A 16,912-nucleotide genomic window follows, 5' to 3' on the forward strand; every position below is an offset into this window, starting at 1 on the left:
GTACTTTTCAGCCTTTTCTGACTTGTGAATCCTTATCTATGTGGATCCCTCGAGAAACTACATGTATGGACATTGTTAAGGAGCACATATGAATTTACTTTTTCTTTTTTACCTTTTATGGCCACTGTAGAAGCAGTTCACACATTGCTTCTTCAGGGGTGGAACAGCAAGTTGAAAATCACTTAAACTGAAGTGTTAAACCTTTTGTGGGGGGTTTAGTTTGGGATTTTCTGTTATTTTTGCTCCATGAAGACCAGGAATAGTTTCATTTTAACCTATTTCTTGAACCAAGCTTACTCTTCTGAGATTCATACTGTTCAGGTTTTATACCTTCATGGTGTATTTCTATATCTTGTTCTTATTCATGTCCATAAATACATCATGGTTATGCCCTTAGCTTGTTCAGTAACACCCCAATGTAGACACCACGTTTTCCTCACCTTTGTTTTCATCTATAAGCTGCAGGTTATAGACGAGATGCTGAAAGGGCAGAAGTCTGGTTGCTGGTGGCATTTTTCAGGGGCAGGAGGGCCTGTCTGTGTGAAGCAGGCAAAGGATCAGATATTGGTTCCTACATTTCTATCACCTGCTTGTTTTAATCAGACAAAAATTGTTTACTTCTTAGTATGTTATCTGTGGCTATGATTTGTAAATCTTGTTTTTAATGACCAACTTTCAAAGACTTTACCCCCCCACTTTTTGGACAACAAGACTTTCAAAGCTGTCTTATGTTAGAAGAGCTTAAAATCCGTGTTTGTGGATTGTATGTATGATTCCTGGCATTATGGTAACATTTTCTATCAACAGAGAATTTCTTTTAAACTAGATTTTTGTTTGAAAAACACACAACTAATCCTCTGGCTACAAAATTCATTATGTTAAACTACTAAAAGAGAACTTAAATATTTATGCTACTTGTTCATTAAGTGCAAACAGTGACCCTTCTCAGCAGGTATCTCTAGTGAGAGTGTCTATATAAGAAACTGCTCCCCACTACCGTGGAATTCGTAATAACATTTTAATCAATGCACGCATTATTAACTGCTTCCAATGAAAGAACAGCCAAATGAAAGGAAGCAGCTTTCAATGTAGTTTTTCCTAGGAGCTTTTGAAATGAACAGAGTTAATGGCTTGAGTTGTTACAGTTTTCTGTATCAGACAGTCCATTGGAGTAAATATTTTGAATGGTTGTGTGTGAATCTCTTATGAATATTGAGTGAAGACTTTTGAGACTGCAGATTGTCACTTGTATAAGTTTTTGTTTTCTGTTACAGGTTGGGAACACCACAGTTATCTGTTGTGTACACTTCTTATAAAACCTGTAGTGTTTTGATCTAAATTCAAGAGATGGGTGTGCCTGTGGGTTTCCCTTTAGTGATGTCTGTTTTCTTCAGATTTTTCTTGCAAGAGCTGAGTTAATAACTGACTTCTTTTACTTTCCAAAGGTACTGCAACAGCCACCTGCAGGTACTTGGCTTTATACCGAAAAAGGAGAGGAAGAAAAAGAATGATCCCATAGAGGAGGTAAAGGTCAGGCATCAGATGGATGCTATGGCCTTCAGTCTGACAGTGCCCACCCTGGCCTTGAAGATGCCCAATGGACTGGACGGGATGTCCCTGTCCCCTCCAGGGGCTCGGCTTCCTCTCCACTACCTGGAGGCAGAATTAGAAGACCCCTTTGCTTTCAACGAGGAGGATGATGACCTGAAGAAAGGGGCAACAGTGAGGAAAAAGTTGCAGAGCAAGTTGGCTCAAAACCGGCAGCGCCAGAGAGAGACAGAGATTTTAAAAGTTCGCCAAGAGCACTTTAGCCCCCTTCCTGCACCTTTGCAGCAGCAGCAGCCTCTGCAGCAGCAGCACTCCCATCTGCCACCTTCATCAGCTTTGTTAAAGCCGACGGGGCTACCGCAGGGTGCAGTCTGCAAGTCACCTCAACCTCCGAACACCAGCCTACCAATGCAGGGAGTGGCACCCACCACACACACTATAGCACAAGCCCGGCAGTTGTCTAACAAGAGACCTCTGCCTCTCCTACCACCCACTAGGGCTCCTGTCGCGGACCCTCCAAGGACTGATCGGGTCCTCATGAAAGCCACAGCCTTCTCTCCGCACGCGTCCTGCGTGAGCCGGCTACAGAGACTGGTGAAACTGTGCACTCGAAAACAGCAGCTGGACGCTGACCTGTTTCCACATTTAGGTGGGTAGATGGTCGATGCCTTGCCTGCTTATTTTTTAACCTGAAACCAAAAGACAAAAGGGGTATGTCTCCCTAGCCCTGCCCTGCTAGCTGTGGTCCTTACAAAATAACCCTGAACTAGGGAATCTCTTGTTGTTTTCTTCAGCCCTGTTCCCTGTGAAGGGAATACCTGGGCCCATCACATATGGTTTGTGGCATTTTGGTTGTTTATTCTTCTTAATGTCCTGTTAACTGTCTGAGAAATCAAATGGAGGTGTAGAAAGCATTGTTTGGATGATACAGACATCCTACAGGTTTGCAACTTGAGTAGTACAGGTGGTGCCAGCTGTTACCTACAGGAGAAGACAAGGTTAGATTCAGTGTTAAATATATGACAAGTGCATGTTACAAAATGAGTGCAGGTAGAAGCTTGGAGATGTGGCTCATCCTTCTCTGCAGATCCAAGCTTCCAGTTGACTTGACTGGGAAAATGGGAGCACAAGAGAGTTTTTCTTGACTGGGCCTATTTGTGTCCAGAATGCGGGTGAACAAAAGCAACAGGCTGCTGCAGGAGGGCAGCACTGCTACAGAAGGTAGCTGGAGTGGTGGAGACTTGTCCACGTACCAGTGCAGAAGGTCTTCTCCTTCCTTATTATCTAGAAACCTTTATAATCAATTGCCACTTGCAAAAATGTGGGTGAGTACAAGCAGCTTGCTGCTATGGCAGTACTGCTCTATGAAGCTTTAGCTGAGCTTGTGGCTTGTTTGTCTGATTGTGAATACAGACCTAGGTGCACCGAGCTGTCCTTGTGATCTCCTTCACCCTCCAAAGTTACCTTACTTTTCTACTTAGTTTTAGATCATACTTTTCTAACAAGTAAAATACCAACAGGAAGAAGGGAAACAGGAGTCAGTGTGTGCTACTAGAGTAGGAATGCCATTTATGATCTTAAAAAAATAACCCCTTCAAAAGTATCTGACGTTCTTCATATAACATCTTAATTGCAAACATCTGTAATTTTTGCAATTTCAATTAACCTTCTAAAATTTGCTATTAAAATCTGCCCTTTGGCACTCATGGGATAGCTTGACTATTTGTTCACAAGATATTAATAATTAGCATCCCATAGGATGTCTCCAAAGGACATTGATCTTCAGAAAACCATTTTGATGGTCCTATATATAATGCAGGTCTTTTGAGGAGTGGCAACTCCACAGGCACTTGTGAGTGTCATAGACCCCAATAGCTTAAAAAGTGACCTGTGTTTTGAAAGACTGTAGAAAAATCACTTTGTGCTTAATGTTTGACATTCTCAAGGGATGAAGAGAATACATTTTCATAAAAAAAAGGCATAGTAAAAAAAGAAAAATAGACCTATAAATGTCCTGTTATGCAAATGCATAACTATGTGTATGCAATTAGGACGTTTTATATTTGGCAAAGTAATGGAATTCACGTATTAATTATGTGAGTGGAAAATCTGTTTGTTATTCATACTATGCCTTTAATACTAAAGAGTAGTTACGCCAGTTCAGAGAACTTCAGGATTTCTGTTTTATGCTGGAGTAGCACTAGAAATGACTGCACAGAATCTTTCAAAAGATGCATCCAGTTTTATGTGCACCCATATCAGGGCCATGTAATTGGATATTAATGTAACTGCAGTGTGAGTATAGCTGAATCTGGATTAGATTTTGTTCCACCATTTCTGCAGTGCCCGTTAGAAGCAAAACAATGCAACCTCTGATTTTATTTTAAAACTTTGAGTAGATAATTTGTTACACTGTATCCATTGTGGACATCTTAATCCAATAATTAAGGGTTTTTGTGGTTCCTTTATGGAAGCAGCAAGAGTAAAAAATGAAATAAATTGAAAGTATAATTCTGGTGTTTTATCAAATTGTATTACAAGCCTGTGTGTTTGTCTCTCAAAGTGGATACCCAAGTACTGATGCATTTCCCAAACTTGAAGCATCTGACTTCAGAATCATCTCAGATATAGTATAGTTTATTTTTAGCAAAAATAAAGTTCTCCTTAACTCTATCCCAACTGCTGCTTCATTTTTGAGGAGCACACAAGCAAGTGAAAAAGTAATAATGCTGGCTTGTAAATGCAGTGACGGGGTTTTGTCCCACCTGCTGCAAGGAATGGTCAAGAATTCCACTGGATGTAGAAAAAACTGCAAAAAATGAAGCCCAGATAAAATGTTTCCCCTGAAAACTTACCGGACTCTGTTTCTGGCTGTCCTGTTCAATGATTGTGTTTAGCTTGACTAACTGAGGCTGCCAGTGCATAGAATAAGTTGATCCTACTGTATCATCACTTATAGTTTTCCTCTTCTGCCTGTGTTTTGCCACAGAGCAGGGGTTAGAATATAAACAGACATGGAAGGGGCCTATTTAGATCACATAGTATAAAAAATTGCCAGGCAGTGAGTTCTTCATGGCAGGGACTTCTCTCTTACCTTGTCTCTAAGGATTCCATGTGCTTGCTGTGAAAACTTGTGATGTTTTTCTTTGGGTAAGAAAGCTGATGATTTTTCTTCCACTGCTTATGGATAAAGAAGCCAGTAAGGATTTTAAGAGGAAAACTCAAATTTGACAAAAATCAGTGCGTGCTGTTTGCACACTGTAACGGAACTGTTACTGTAACTTTTCCTGCATAATTGAGAATATTATGTGTTTTGATCAAACATAATCATGCTTGTGACTCTACTACACACTCCTCTTTTGTGCCATAGGTTACTCAGAGACTTGTATGAGGTAGGTAAACGTTTCACCCAGCTTTCATGTTTTCAATTCCCTTAGGGCTGGACTGGTCTGAAGACAGTGGAGAAGAGTGGGATGATTCAGAGCAAACCTCCCCTTACCAGGTTGCGTGGTCTATCCGAGAAACCCTTGGCTACGAGAGACATGAGTGAGTATGATCCTTTATTATTCATGCTGACCTCAATGGAATAAATCATGTAAATGTGAGCTTCACTTCAAGTGGGGTCGGTGGAACCAAAGCACTTGCTTTGCTTTGCTGAAACAAAGAATTGCTTGAGCTCATTTGTTCGGAAGATCGATGAACCAGCTTGTCTTCTGTCCCGGTTTCCACCCAACTTAGAGATCTTTGTGCGGTCTGCGATCAGAAGGATGTATCACAAAGAATTTAAGCTTATTTGCCTAGATTTAATTGAGTTTAGTGGGATTTATTAATGAATTTGTGTGCCTTGCTGAATAGAGGCATTTCTTGAATTAGAATCAAAAGAAGGGAGTAGCTATTGGTTTCTTGTCTTTCCTTCTATTTGTGAATAACATTGTTAGGAAACTTACTCATTTAATGGTAATTGTGCAGGATGTTTTAATGTGTGGGTTTTTTTGTTGTTTTTTAAGGGCATGGCATTTGTTTTCATAATTGAGTGTTGAATAAACCTCTAGCAAATAGTTGGGAACATTGAAAGGAAGTGACGTGATTCAAGGGATAAGCAGAGCAGGTATTAGGGGCTGGTGCAGAAAGACTTACGGTGTTCTGCATGAACTGCTATAGCAGGATATCGTCATCTATAAATGTGAATTTATTTATAAGTGCAAAGTTAAAGCATCCCAAGTATAGTATTGTAGCAAAACTGTTGGTGACAAAAGGAAATTGGCATCTCAGCGGAGTTTAATTGTACGTAGTTTCTATAACATGGTTCACTATGCGACTGGACTTTTTCATGCCACAACTCTCTCCCATTTGTTTAATTTTTCAGTATCACAGTAATGATGTTAAGGGAACATTATTTTGTTGTTACATGGAAATTCTAAAACTTACCAGAACTTGTTACCGTCTCTAAAGATTGTCCATGAGGTGAACACCAAAGCTGTATCTGTCATCAGGACAGACGCCAGGATACTAAATACTGGAAGCCTTCAGTGAATCAAAACGTAGTAGAGTGTGTAGACTGTCTTTTTTAAAACAAATGTTTTTTTCTGTTATGAATGACCATTGTTTTTTTAGGGTATCAACAGTCAGAGAGGGAATAAGTTTTCACAAACACTTTTAACTTAAAAGGCAACTTTTAAATAAGCTGTTTTGGGAAAACACGAACAGGCTTTCAGACTTTTAAATCATACATAATTTTCAAAGCAGATTTATCTATTAAATAGCTTCCCTTACATTCTTCTCTCTTTGACATTTCACAGTATCACAGTATCACAGTATGTTTGGGATTGAAAGGGACCTCAAAAGATCATCTAGTCCAATCCCCCTGCTGGAGCAGGAACGCCTAGGTGAGGTCGCACAGGAAGGTGTCCAGGCGGGCTTTGAATGTCTCCAGGGAAGGAGACTCCACAACCTCCCTGGGCAGCCTGGGCCAGTGCTCTGTCACCCTCACTGAGAAGAAGTTGTTTCTCAAATTTAAGTGGAACCTCTTGTGTTCCAGCTTGATCCCATTGCCCCTTGTCCTATCATTGTTTGCCACTGAGAAGAGCCTGACTCCATCCTCATGGCACTCACCCTTTATATATTTATAAACATTAATAAGGTCACCCCTCAGTCTCCTCTTCTCCAAACTAAAGAGCCCCAGCTCCCTCAGCCTTTCTTCATAAGGGAGATGCTCCACTCCCTTAATCATCTTTGTTGCCCTACGCTGGACCCTCTCGAGCAGTTCCCTGTCCTTCTTGAACTGAGGGGCCCAGAACTGGACACAATATTCCAGATGGGGTCTCACCAGGGCGGAGTAGAGGGGAAGGAGGACCTCTCTCGATCTACTGACCACCCCCCTTGTAATACACCCAAGGATGCCATTAGCCTTCCTGGCCACAAGAGCACAGTGCTGGCTCATGGTCATCCTGTTGTCCACCAGGACATTTGATCTGGTTCTTCCATAGATCCCTATTTTTTGTCAACTTATAAAGGTTATCTCTGTGTGTTTTGTCTTATATTTGTCTTAACTTCCTTTGGATTCTTCCTACTCTTTTCACATACTGAGAGAAAATAATACTTTGTCTTGACATTTTCTGTTCTATTCTAGCATTCGCTGCATGTCAGTTAAACACCGTCTTAACTAATCATGATAGATACGTTTTTTTTTATGGTGCTGGCTGCTTTTGTACTTCCATCAGCCTGCCCAGTGTTAGCTCTTCAACAACTTTCCTCATTTTGTTTAGGGATAAACATTGATACATCCACTTAATGTCAACCTTCTAAAGCTTTAATTCGTATTCTGTGAGCTTCTGTAGGGGTTTTTATTACCTAAAATGTTTCACTTTGACACTTGTGCAGTGTGGTTTGCCCATTGCTGAAGATGAATTAGTTCAGACTATTTCTTGGGTGATTTGATTTGTCAAAATATCCAATGTGGCCATGCACACTGGTGGCTCCTGATGTAGCCAACCACTTGTTACAGCTCTGAATTTTGGCGGCTAATTTTACCAGAAAACCAATGGGGATTGTTTCCTAAGACCTTTAGTTTCTGAAATAACATAACTAAACCTATGGGAATTTGCTGACTGTTTTTCATTGTAAAATTAAAGCTCTTTTTAATCTGTTCGTTTTGTCTGAGTTTGCTGGTGTGTCTCAGGGTAGGGAGCACGTTCTGGATGCTCACACAGCCCTTTTGCTCTTCCTTTCCTGCTGCCTGTGTTTCCTTCATGAGCTCTCAGCATATTTACACACCACGATCATGAAGGGAAGGATGGGAAGCAGCATTTGAATTATCAAATGGTTTGCATACACTTTTAAAAATGAAATGCCGCGCTTCGAGTCGAGCTTCAGAAATTAAATACGCAGCTTGAGAGAATAAACAAAATAAAAATTAGTAAACTTGTTTACAAAAGGACAACAATAAAAGTACCTTTCAGTTTTAGTACTTGCAAAAAAAAAAAAAAAAAGTGGTGTTATTGTGATATTTTTAGGTTTCTTTGAACATATAAATTTGCTTTGGTTAATCTTATTGGCCTGGAAACAAAACCCTGAAAAAGCTTTTGGAAACTGTTTGCCTCAAAATAAGCCCTTATCCAGTGCAGGCATGATTTCTTTCTACATCCTGTGTATGTGTCTTCGTCTATTTTGTAAAAATGATCTCATAAAGTTCAGTTCAAAGTATTTAAACACAGGATGGCTTTTTTCTGTCTGTTTCAATGGGAGAGAAGTGGGAGTCTCAAGTACAGGAACATTTACATTAAAAAACCACTCCATCCAAAAGAAACACTTTTTTTTCCCCCTTAGAAATATTCCTGTCTTTTCTTAAAGTTCATTAGTAACCATATTTAAAATTAAAACAGTATCTCTGCAATGTTGTTTAAAAATTTTGCCCCCCAGTAGTAACGAAATATCTAAGGCCTTAGACCTGCCTATATCTAACTCATCCCATCCATGTATTCCTGTTTTCTATTAATACATTGGAAAAAGGAAAATTCAGATAGCACACAAATTATTCTAAGCATTCTTCCCTAAGAGATTTTAAAAGTGTATTTTATTTTCATATTCAGTGTGAAAATATTTTAAACGTTACATATGATAAGCATTTTTAGCAGGTTGTATTTGCTGATAAGCATTTAATTGCAGAGATTGATTGCTTGTAATTTATGCTTCTAGAAAATAATCTGTTTTAACAAATAAAATGCGTGGTATGGTTGACTTTACATAAAACTTTATAAAAATGTGCATTTGTGTCAAGGCAGCATTTGTTTCTGTGGGCAGCCTTAGTGGAGGTGGATGCAGCCTCTTAAATTTAGCCTGCATGTGAATGGAACAAGGTTTTCCAGAACGGAAAGTAGTTTTTAGTCATATTGCCTTTCAGGACAGTTATTCTGCCTGCATTTCAGGATCGTACTTTATTTAGTAAATGTCATGGTTGGTATTTTGCATTTCTTGTGTCATCAGCTACTTGTGGTCAGCTTTGTGTCCCAGTGATGATTTTAATATGTTTCATAATGTTCACTTTGTTTGACTGAATGTGTTGACGTGGTTTGATGGTCTTGTTGACATGTACCCAGACATTCCAAAAGACAAGATCAATAGGAAAAGGCTTTCTTAAGCAAACAAGGAATTGGATCGGTCCTTCATCTGGTCATTGCTTAGCCCTGGTCTGATTGGTTTTTTTTCCCCTCGATATCTTCGGAGTTAAATATGAATTTCTTCTCCATGGTTGTACTGTAACTCAACTTTAACTTGGCAGCCAGGGGAAAGAAGTATCAGCTGCTGGCTCTGTGTGTATTTTGGTTTAGGAAGGAAAACACCACCTGGCAAAGTAAGAGGAATTGGGAAAGGTCAGCGGTTTTGGTACTTGTTAGAATTTGACCGTCTTCTCCAGCTTGACCTTTCTGCAATAAATTTCCACTACACAGTTCCCCACCCTGATCCTCTCCATTAATTGCACTTTGATTTAAGAGTTTGTCTCATTTGCTGAGACATTTACAGTAAATAAAGGTTAACAGTATAGATTTTTTTTGAACAGCAGGCTCCAGACATTTAAATGTGTCAGACTTGATGATAAATTGATGTAATCTCTAATAATGACATACTAAGAAGGGTAAGTACCTTTAGAATTCAAAAGGGATTGTGCTTTTACCATTTCTTAAGCGTCCCTACCTGATTTCAGCCGTTGGATGTTTGTGGGACTAGAAGGTGGATGCGAGCTTAACAGTTCTATTAAAATGACAAATTAGTTTCCTTGTGAAAAAAAAATAAATGAAAACTTGAAGCCCATTTGTTTTTCATTTCCCCTCCTTCAGGTCCGACGATGACAATGCAGACGACAGGAGTTCCAGGGTGACCAGACTTTGCACTTACTTTCAGCAGAAATACAAGCACCTCTGCCGCCTGGAGCGGGCAGAATCTCGTCAGAAGAAATGCCGGCACACGCTCCGGAAAGCCTTGCTGCAGGTGGCCAGCAGAGAGCCGGAGCGCGCTGGGCAGCTCATCCAAGAACTGCGGAGAGCCACGTGTGCTCGGACCAGGTTAGACCGGAGACTTGGGGTCTGGGCAGAGCATCCAGCCGCTGAAAGGCTGGGCTCTGGTAGGCGTGCACATGGCAGAAAAACTCTGACGTATAAATCCCTGTCAGTGGAGTAAAATGAACAGTGTTTTCCATGAAGACAAGCATTCCACAGCTTGTTTTAAAACATGGATTGTTTGTTTGGCCATATCTGGGCCTGATTTCTTAAACGTCACAGAATAGGTTAGTGGCTTCCTAAGATTTATCCTAACTAACTAACCTATATGTTTTGGCTGCCTTCAAACATTTTGTACTTCACAAAACCCAGTTCTTTACAAGGTGTGCAGTCTGGTCTGTGCTTCACTGCTTCGATTCGGATTTCAGTTTTCAGACAGCTTTTTTTGAAAAGTCTGTACCTCGTCTTAGTTTTTTTCCCAGCAAATCAAACTTAAGCACACGCTTTTTGTTAGATTTATCTCAATCTAACATGAAATGAAACTTGGCAACGAAATAAATATCTTCTAACAACTCTGAAGGTTACCTTCTGTGGGAATTCTTTCTAGCTAATGTCAACATCCCTCCAGCTCTCAGCATACTGAGAGTTGGTTGATTCATATTTGGGCAGAAACGGAGTAAGTCTGAACCCTGGCATTACGTCTGGGGTGCCAGCAGCATCCTTTACCAGTTGTGGTTTTGTTTTACAGGATGTGTGACTGTGGGGATTAGGGGGGGTTGACATGAGAGGCAGACCAGAGAGAGTACTGAGAGTATATTACAGTTATGGGATGATTTTATTCCTGGACAGTGGGCTGTGGTTCATGACAGTTGGAAAGTTTATTGTTGGGAGGGCAGAGTGATCACAGAATGTGATGTTAAGTAGCTACTCAGAGGTGTAATGTAGAGGCACATTACTAGTTTACGATGCTGTGTAAATGTCTCCAAACTTAAACTACAGCAAAATCTTCCCAGAACTGATAAGCTCTTGCTGTTTTGTGGTTTTTTTCCTCATTGTTTTTACCTTTTATCACACAAAACTGATTATATTGTTTTGGGTTGACTGGCAAAGCCAGGTGTGCCTGCCATCACTGCTTTGCTTGATTTAAGTAACCACAGAGTCTTTTCGGTTACGAAACTTTTCACAGGAGTAATATTGCTAACTAAAACTTTGCTCAGTCAAAGTGCAGTCGATGACAGAAATGGCTGAAGGAAAGCAGTCAGGCTACAGACAGCTTTTTGTCAACCTACAAAACAACGTGTACAGAGGTGAAATTCAGCCCTGGAATCGCCAGCTTTGTCTACATTAAGGTGACAAATGCCTGGAGAGCAGGCGAACACCAAGCGAGCTGTGTAACGCTTGCAGTACTCATCCACACCGCTGTCTGCCCTGGGCACCTGCTGGTGAATTGGGCTGTAGGACATTGATGGAGAGGAGCTTTTACTCATGTTGAGCACGCTCAGGCTCTGCCACTCCAGAGCTCAGTCTAAGTTTGTCTGAGCACATGCTTGCATGTAAGCTCTGGGGATGCTCGGCATGTTCAGATTTATGAGCAGGCTTGGAAGTGCACTTGACTGGCCATGGAGGAGGCATACCCAGTACCTAGTATTCTAAAAATTGACCTCATTTTAAGGGTCACTTGCATTGACACTCACCTACTGCTGTCCTTGGCTCTGTTGCAAGGTGGTGTAACATGGTAGAAGCACACAGCACCGATCATTACAATGAAGGCCCTGTGAAATAAACAATAATCCTGTAACCGTGGCCACACCTTCACCTGCCGTTGTCGTCTATACTGTATCCTGTGTAGAGTGCACCCATCTGGACCATGTCACATGTGTGTGTGTTACAATTTTTCATCCTACTGTGCCACCTTCAGTGCAAGAGTTGTGCTAAGTAACCGCCTGAGACTGAGTTTTTTTGTCCCTAAACTCTTTCATGCTTTTTTTTCAGCACAAGCCAAGCGAGGCAGAGAGATGCAGAACCAACAACCTGTAGTGGGACTTCGAAGGGAGAACAGTGCACTAACAAGGCCCTTCCATTCACCAGGCATTGTTTTCAGCGTATCCTCTTAACCCTGTCTGCGAATTGCACTTAGGCATGGAAGCTGTTCTGTTTTAGGGTTTTTTTTTCTTTGCTTTTTTGGTAGGTTTTTGCATAGACAAATACGTTTTCACAAAGAAATACCAATTTGTTAGCGTATCATCAAGTACTTAGGCAGTGAAGGTAAGTAGTTTGCCACTGGTATCTATTATAGTCACATCATTTTACCTTGTAAGCTGTATTTAGTGGGTGCAGGAAGCATTACAAAAATCATCACCTTTCATGGATGACTTGGTACAAACGCTGTGGCTTTCAGCCGTATGACTTTCATATAGTTCTTGGAAGGTTCCAATAGACTGACTACCTGTGAAGGGTTTGTGGGAATAAGTTTCTACACATAGTATTGAAGGATGGCTTACACTGACTAGAAAGATAGAAATCTGATATTTGGCATTGTTTAAAGAAGCAGAATAGGAGGAGTCACAGCATCCAAATTCTAGATGAGGAAGAGTTCCCAGTGTGGGGGATTTTAAGCAAAGCCTGAAAAAGATGTTGAGAGTCAATGAAAGGAGGGAGCACATTCGGTGTGAGATTGATTCTGAAGACTATACACAGGCAGACTCCTGACCTGGAATACGTAAGAATTCTGCAGACTTCATATTTTAGTTTTTTAGCTGAAGAATTGTTGGTGCTTTTGTTGGAGTGACTCTTTTTTTAGAATTTTTGTAAAGTTTAAGTGGTCGTGCTCGTTGGTGTGTGTAGAGCAGAGGAGTCAAGATTAGTGATTTTTGCATTAGTACCCATTTTTTCCATCTGCACTTTTCTTCTCAATGGAAATGAGCAGGGTCTTGGTTCTGACCCATCTGTCCAAGTTTGCCATCTGGACTGTTTTGCACATTTTCCTTTTCCTTTGTTGTTTCTTTTGTGTTTTAACATTTTCTGAACATACATAGTGATGTTGAAGTCTGAGAGCTGTTCAAGATGGAAGGAGTGCTTCTAATGTTGTTTGAAAAAACACAATGAAGTATCTGTTTGATTTGCTCTGAGTCTGGAAACATCTTGACTCCTGCAGGGGATTTTTCTGAAGGAAATCTCAGCAAGCTTACGTTTGGATTTACTTGACCTTTCTGTCTGATTGCACATCTTTTTTTCAGAGGAGCAGGAAGGATCTTGAAACTTCTTTGTCTGTGCACTAAAGATAAATGCCAAGAATGTACCTTAAAAGATTGAATTAAGAAATACTCTTTCTTTAATGTTTCAGTATGGATTGTCATTAGTCTGTAAGGAAATAGTCCTGTTGACTACACTGTTCCAACTGCTACTATTGATCTATTGATTAGGACTCCAGGAAAAGGCTTCTTTTTGCTAGGAACTCATTAGTGAAATGACTGGTTCCATAAAACTATCTCAATATATAATAAAATCATTAGAGATTCTGCATGAATGCAGCTTTTCACTTAAAAAGTTGGGTTTGAGCCTTACCTAGCTTTGAACTCGAATAACGAAGTTAAGGTACTCATTAAAAATAACATCTATGGACAGATAGAGTTGAAGGCTCTGATCTTCATCAGATTGATAAATCAAAGGGCGTTCCTCCATTGTTGCCTCGTGTGTTATTCCTGATGCAGAAACGCACAGATATCTTATTGAACCGTTCTCAGCAGCTCTTCTCAAGTTGCACAGCGAAGTTTGCGGATGGTCAACAGTGCTCTGTGCCAGTTTTTGACATTACACATCAGACACCTCTGTGCGAAGAACATGCCAAAAAAATGGTAAGTACCAAGCCAAAACTGTAATTATTTGTGTATTGGGATGATCAGGACTTTTAACCGCCATCTTTCTGTAAACTCTTGCTTGACAAGTGGCAAGTTTATGAGCTTAAGAGCTCATTTCCTTTTATTTTTCTTAAGTGGGTAAAACTTGCCAAGCATCCCCAATTAGCAGAAAGTATGTTGTGAAAATCTTTTACATACTTCTGAGAATATAATAAAGTGTATCTGAGAATTTCCTTCACTGGAAGAAATTTGATTTCCTCTCTTGAATCAAGAAATGGAAAATCATTGTGAGACATCCTGGGGTCATTATATTTGGACTCACTCCTGGCCCATGGACCTGAATATAGTATGAGTGTGGTATAGTAAGAACACTGCATCTCAAGCAATCTCAGCACATGGGGCCCAAATTATCTTCTAGAGGAAGTGTACGTAGCAACTAGAAGCATACAAGTAGTGGTTTTACTACTTTATTTACTTTTTGGTGACCGTTAGAATTTATCTTTAACCTTCATCAGGGATCTGTGGATCCCAGAGAAAAAGCAATGGACTACTACAAGTTGAGAGAATGCAGAAATTAAGATAGTATCGTCTGCTCTCCTTTACACCTCCCGTCTTCCAGAACAGAGGTTCTAGGATGATTCACAAACCCACTTTTGTCTTGCCCCTCCTTCAAGGCATTAGGAGTAAACCATCCCTATTTCTTTGTTCTGTTGCTGGGTTGTTGTGGGTTTTTTGTTATTGTTTTTGTCCAGCCTTTCTAATATTTATGAATTACAGAGTTCCGGATTAAAATGTGAGGGTCTGCACTGCACAGATTTGTATGGGATGTTACCCCTCTCCCAGGCAATCTACAGTGTGCCTCTCAGGGTTTATATCTGTAGCACATACAATCCTCTGCCATGCCCAGTATGTTGTCAGCTGAAAACTGATGATGGTTTAATTTATTTTTTAATCGGTCAGTGATTGCTGTTCAAAAGCAACGAGGCCTTAGTTGTTTGCCTACATCCTTACCCTACTCCTACAGTGTTAATTCAGTTCTTTAATTGACGTCCCTCTTTAACGACAGTGGGCACTTGAAGACATGGCTTCAGCTGCTGCACATGATCCCCATTATTACCACCTCACAACAGTGTTGTGTCTTTAATACTTACAGGGATGCCGCCAAGGGTTACATTTTTGCGCTGATTTAGTTGGGGCTGCTATAATGATTTTTCAAGTGACACTGCACGATCTCCTATTCAGCATACTTGGTCTATGTGATTTTTTTTTTTTGCCATTGGGATCAATGGGGAAGGAAACAGCTTAATTTTCATAACCTTGTCTGAGTGTAAATTAGCAGTGTCTCTTGCATTACATGTGAGTGTCTGGAATGACCAGGGGAAAAAAATCAAGGAAAGTAGTACTTGTTCTTAATATGCTCTATTGCTATTGTTTTATTCCCAAAGGACAATTTCTTGAGAGGCGACAGCTCCCGTAAAGTTCAGCACCAGCAGCAGAGGAAACCCAGGAAAAAAACAAAGCCGCCTGCACTTACCAAAAAACACAAGAAGAAGAGAAGGCGAGGCCCACGCCGGCCCCAGAAACCCATTCCTCCTGCAGTGCCCCAAGGGAACCTCATCATGCCCACCAGTGTCTCACTGCCAGTAGAGATGCCCCACATACGGTCAGTGGTAGCCCTACCCCAGTGTGCCCACTGCAGGACCTTGTCAGTGAGCGCTGTGTAAAGGTGTGATGTTGCTGTGCTGATCGGCAGCTGGAGCGGGGCTAGAAATTGTGCCTGTTGAAAAAAGCCTTAGAGTGGGTTGTTTTAGCTTTGAGCAGTTCTTGAGGTTGATAGATAAAATGTCTTGCTCCTGAAAGCCCATCTTATGTATTTAATGAATAGATTAAGTGTAAGCTTCCTAAAGAAGCTTTCTGAAGGCGTTTTTTTCCTAGATGATAGAGAAAAAAAAAAAAGGTGTGGGGAAACACCCATTACACGTGGATATGCATTCATAGTTGTCATTTGAGGAATTGGAGTTGAATGTTGTGGACTAACGGTACTTTCTGCCCAGGAGCCCCTCCACGCCAGAGCTGAGTGCCGATGAGCTGCCTGATGATATCGCCAACGAAATCACAGACATTCCACATGACTTGGAATTGAATCAGGAGGACTTCTCTGATGTCCTACCGCGGCTGCCTGATGACTTGCAGGATTTTGATTTCTTTGAAGGTACCATTTTATTTTAGTTTATGCTAACACGAGCATAGTCAGTGAACTGAAGAAGTGAGCGTTTCTAAAATGCATTTTGAGGGGTTGCTTCTTTTCCTACAGAGGTAATAAATTCTAGACAAGGGAGTTTGCATTTGCTTTATTGTTTGTTTGTGAGCTCTGAAGTAAAGCAGACTTCAAGAAGGCTGGTGTGTGTAGTTCTCCGCTTGCTCTTATAATTACTACTCTGAAAATCCTAATTGGCTTAGTATTTTAATAATTCATTTTACGTTTTTAGTGCCTGTCAGTGTTGCAGTTTTGTCAAGAGTATTCTCAGTAATGGCATCTTTCTGCCATCGAGTGGGGCTGGAATCACAGTCAATGTTGGCCTTTGATAAAAGAAGAGAGAATAAAATCTTGGAATACATATTTGAAACTAGCTTTTGATCAGAACTGTGCCTGAATTTCTGAATTCTAAAACTCAATACCTATCACAGATAACCTGTTCTAATTTCAATGTTATGTGATTTCTTTGGTCATTTTCTGATAGGATATGACATTAGGCTGTGTTAGAGTTGAAATTTACCTAAATTATACTGATTGTTTGAGCTTTAGGCTCAGGCTTTAATGAGATAAGTAGAATGGAGCTTGTGGACTATTCATGGTGTTGTAACATTGAAGAAAATCTTATGTAAATGCTTTTATTTTAAGTCTAGTGAGTTTGAGAGGCACCTTTTATTGTAGTATGTGGAAGAGAAGGGTGGAGAGAGGGAATTCCTTTGAAGAGGAGAGTGTAATTTCTATTTTCTTACCTAGTGAACACT

The 16,912-nt window shown here is 40.4% G+C and overlaps 1 protein-coding gene across 5 annotated transcripts in view; it reads left to right on the forward strand.

The window, feature by feature from the left end:
• Window positions 1-16,912, forward strand: part of INO80D (INO80 complex subunit D) — a 42,846-nt gene that overhangs the window by 12,851 nt on the left and 13,083 nt on the right. For all 5 annotated transcript variants that reach the window (XM_071811465.1, XM_065841383.2, XM_071811464.1 and 2 more), the window contains 7 exons: window positions 1,446-2,197; window positions 4,986-5,094; window positions 9,882-10,106; window positions 12,033-12,142; window positions 13,761-13,894; window positions 15,343-15,560; window positions 15,952-16,109. In XM_071811465.1, the coding sequence (XP_071667566.1) occupies window positions 1,446-2,197; window positions 4,986-5,094; window positions 9,882-10,106; window positions 12,033-12,142; window positions 13,761-13,894; window positions 15,343-15,560; window positions 15,952-16,109 (1,706 nt within the window). The remainder of the gene's footprint in view (window positions 1-1,445; window positions 2,198-4,985; window positions 5,095-9,881; window positions 10,107-12,032; window positions 12,143-13,760; window positions 13,895-15,342; window positions 15,561-15,951; window positions 16,110-16,912) is intronic.

This window comes from Patagioenas fasciata, chromosome 7 (assembly GCF_037038585.1).
Source record: "Patagioenas fasciata isolate bPatFas1 chromosome 7, bPatFas1.hap1, whole genome shotgun sequence".
Classification (NCBI taxonomy): domain Eukaryota; kingdom Metazoa; phylum Chordata; class Aves; order Columbiformes; family Columbidae; genus Patagioenas; species Patagioenas fasciata.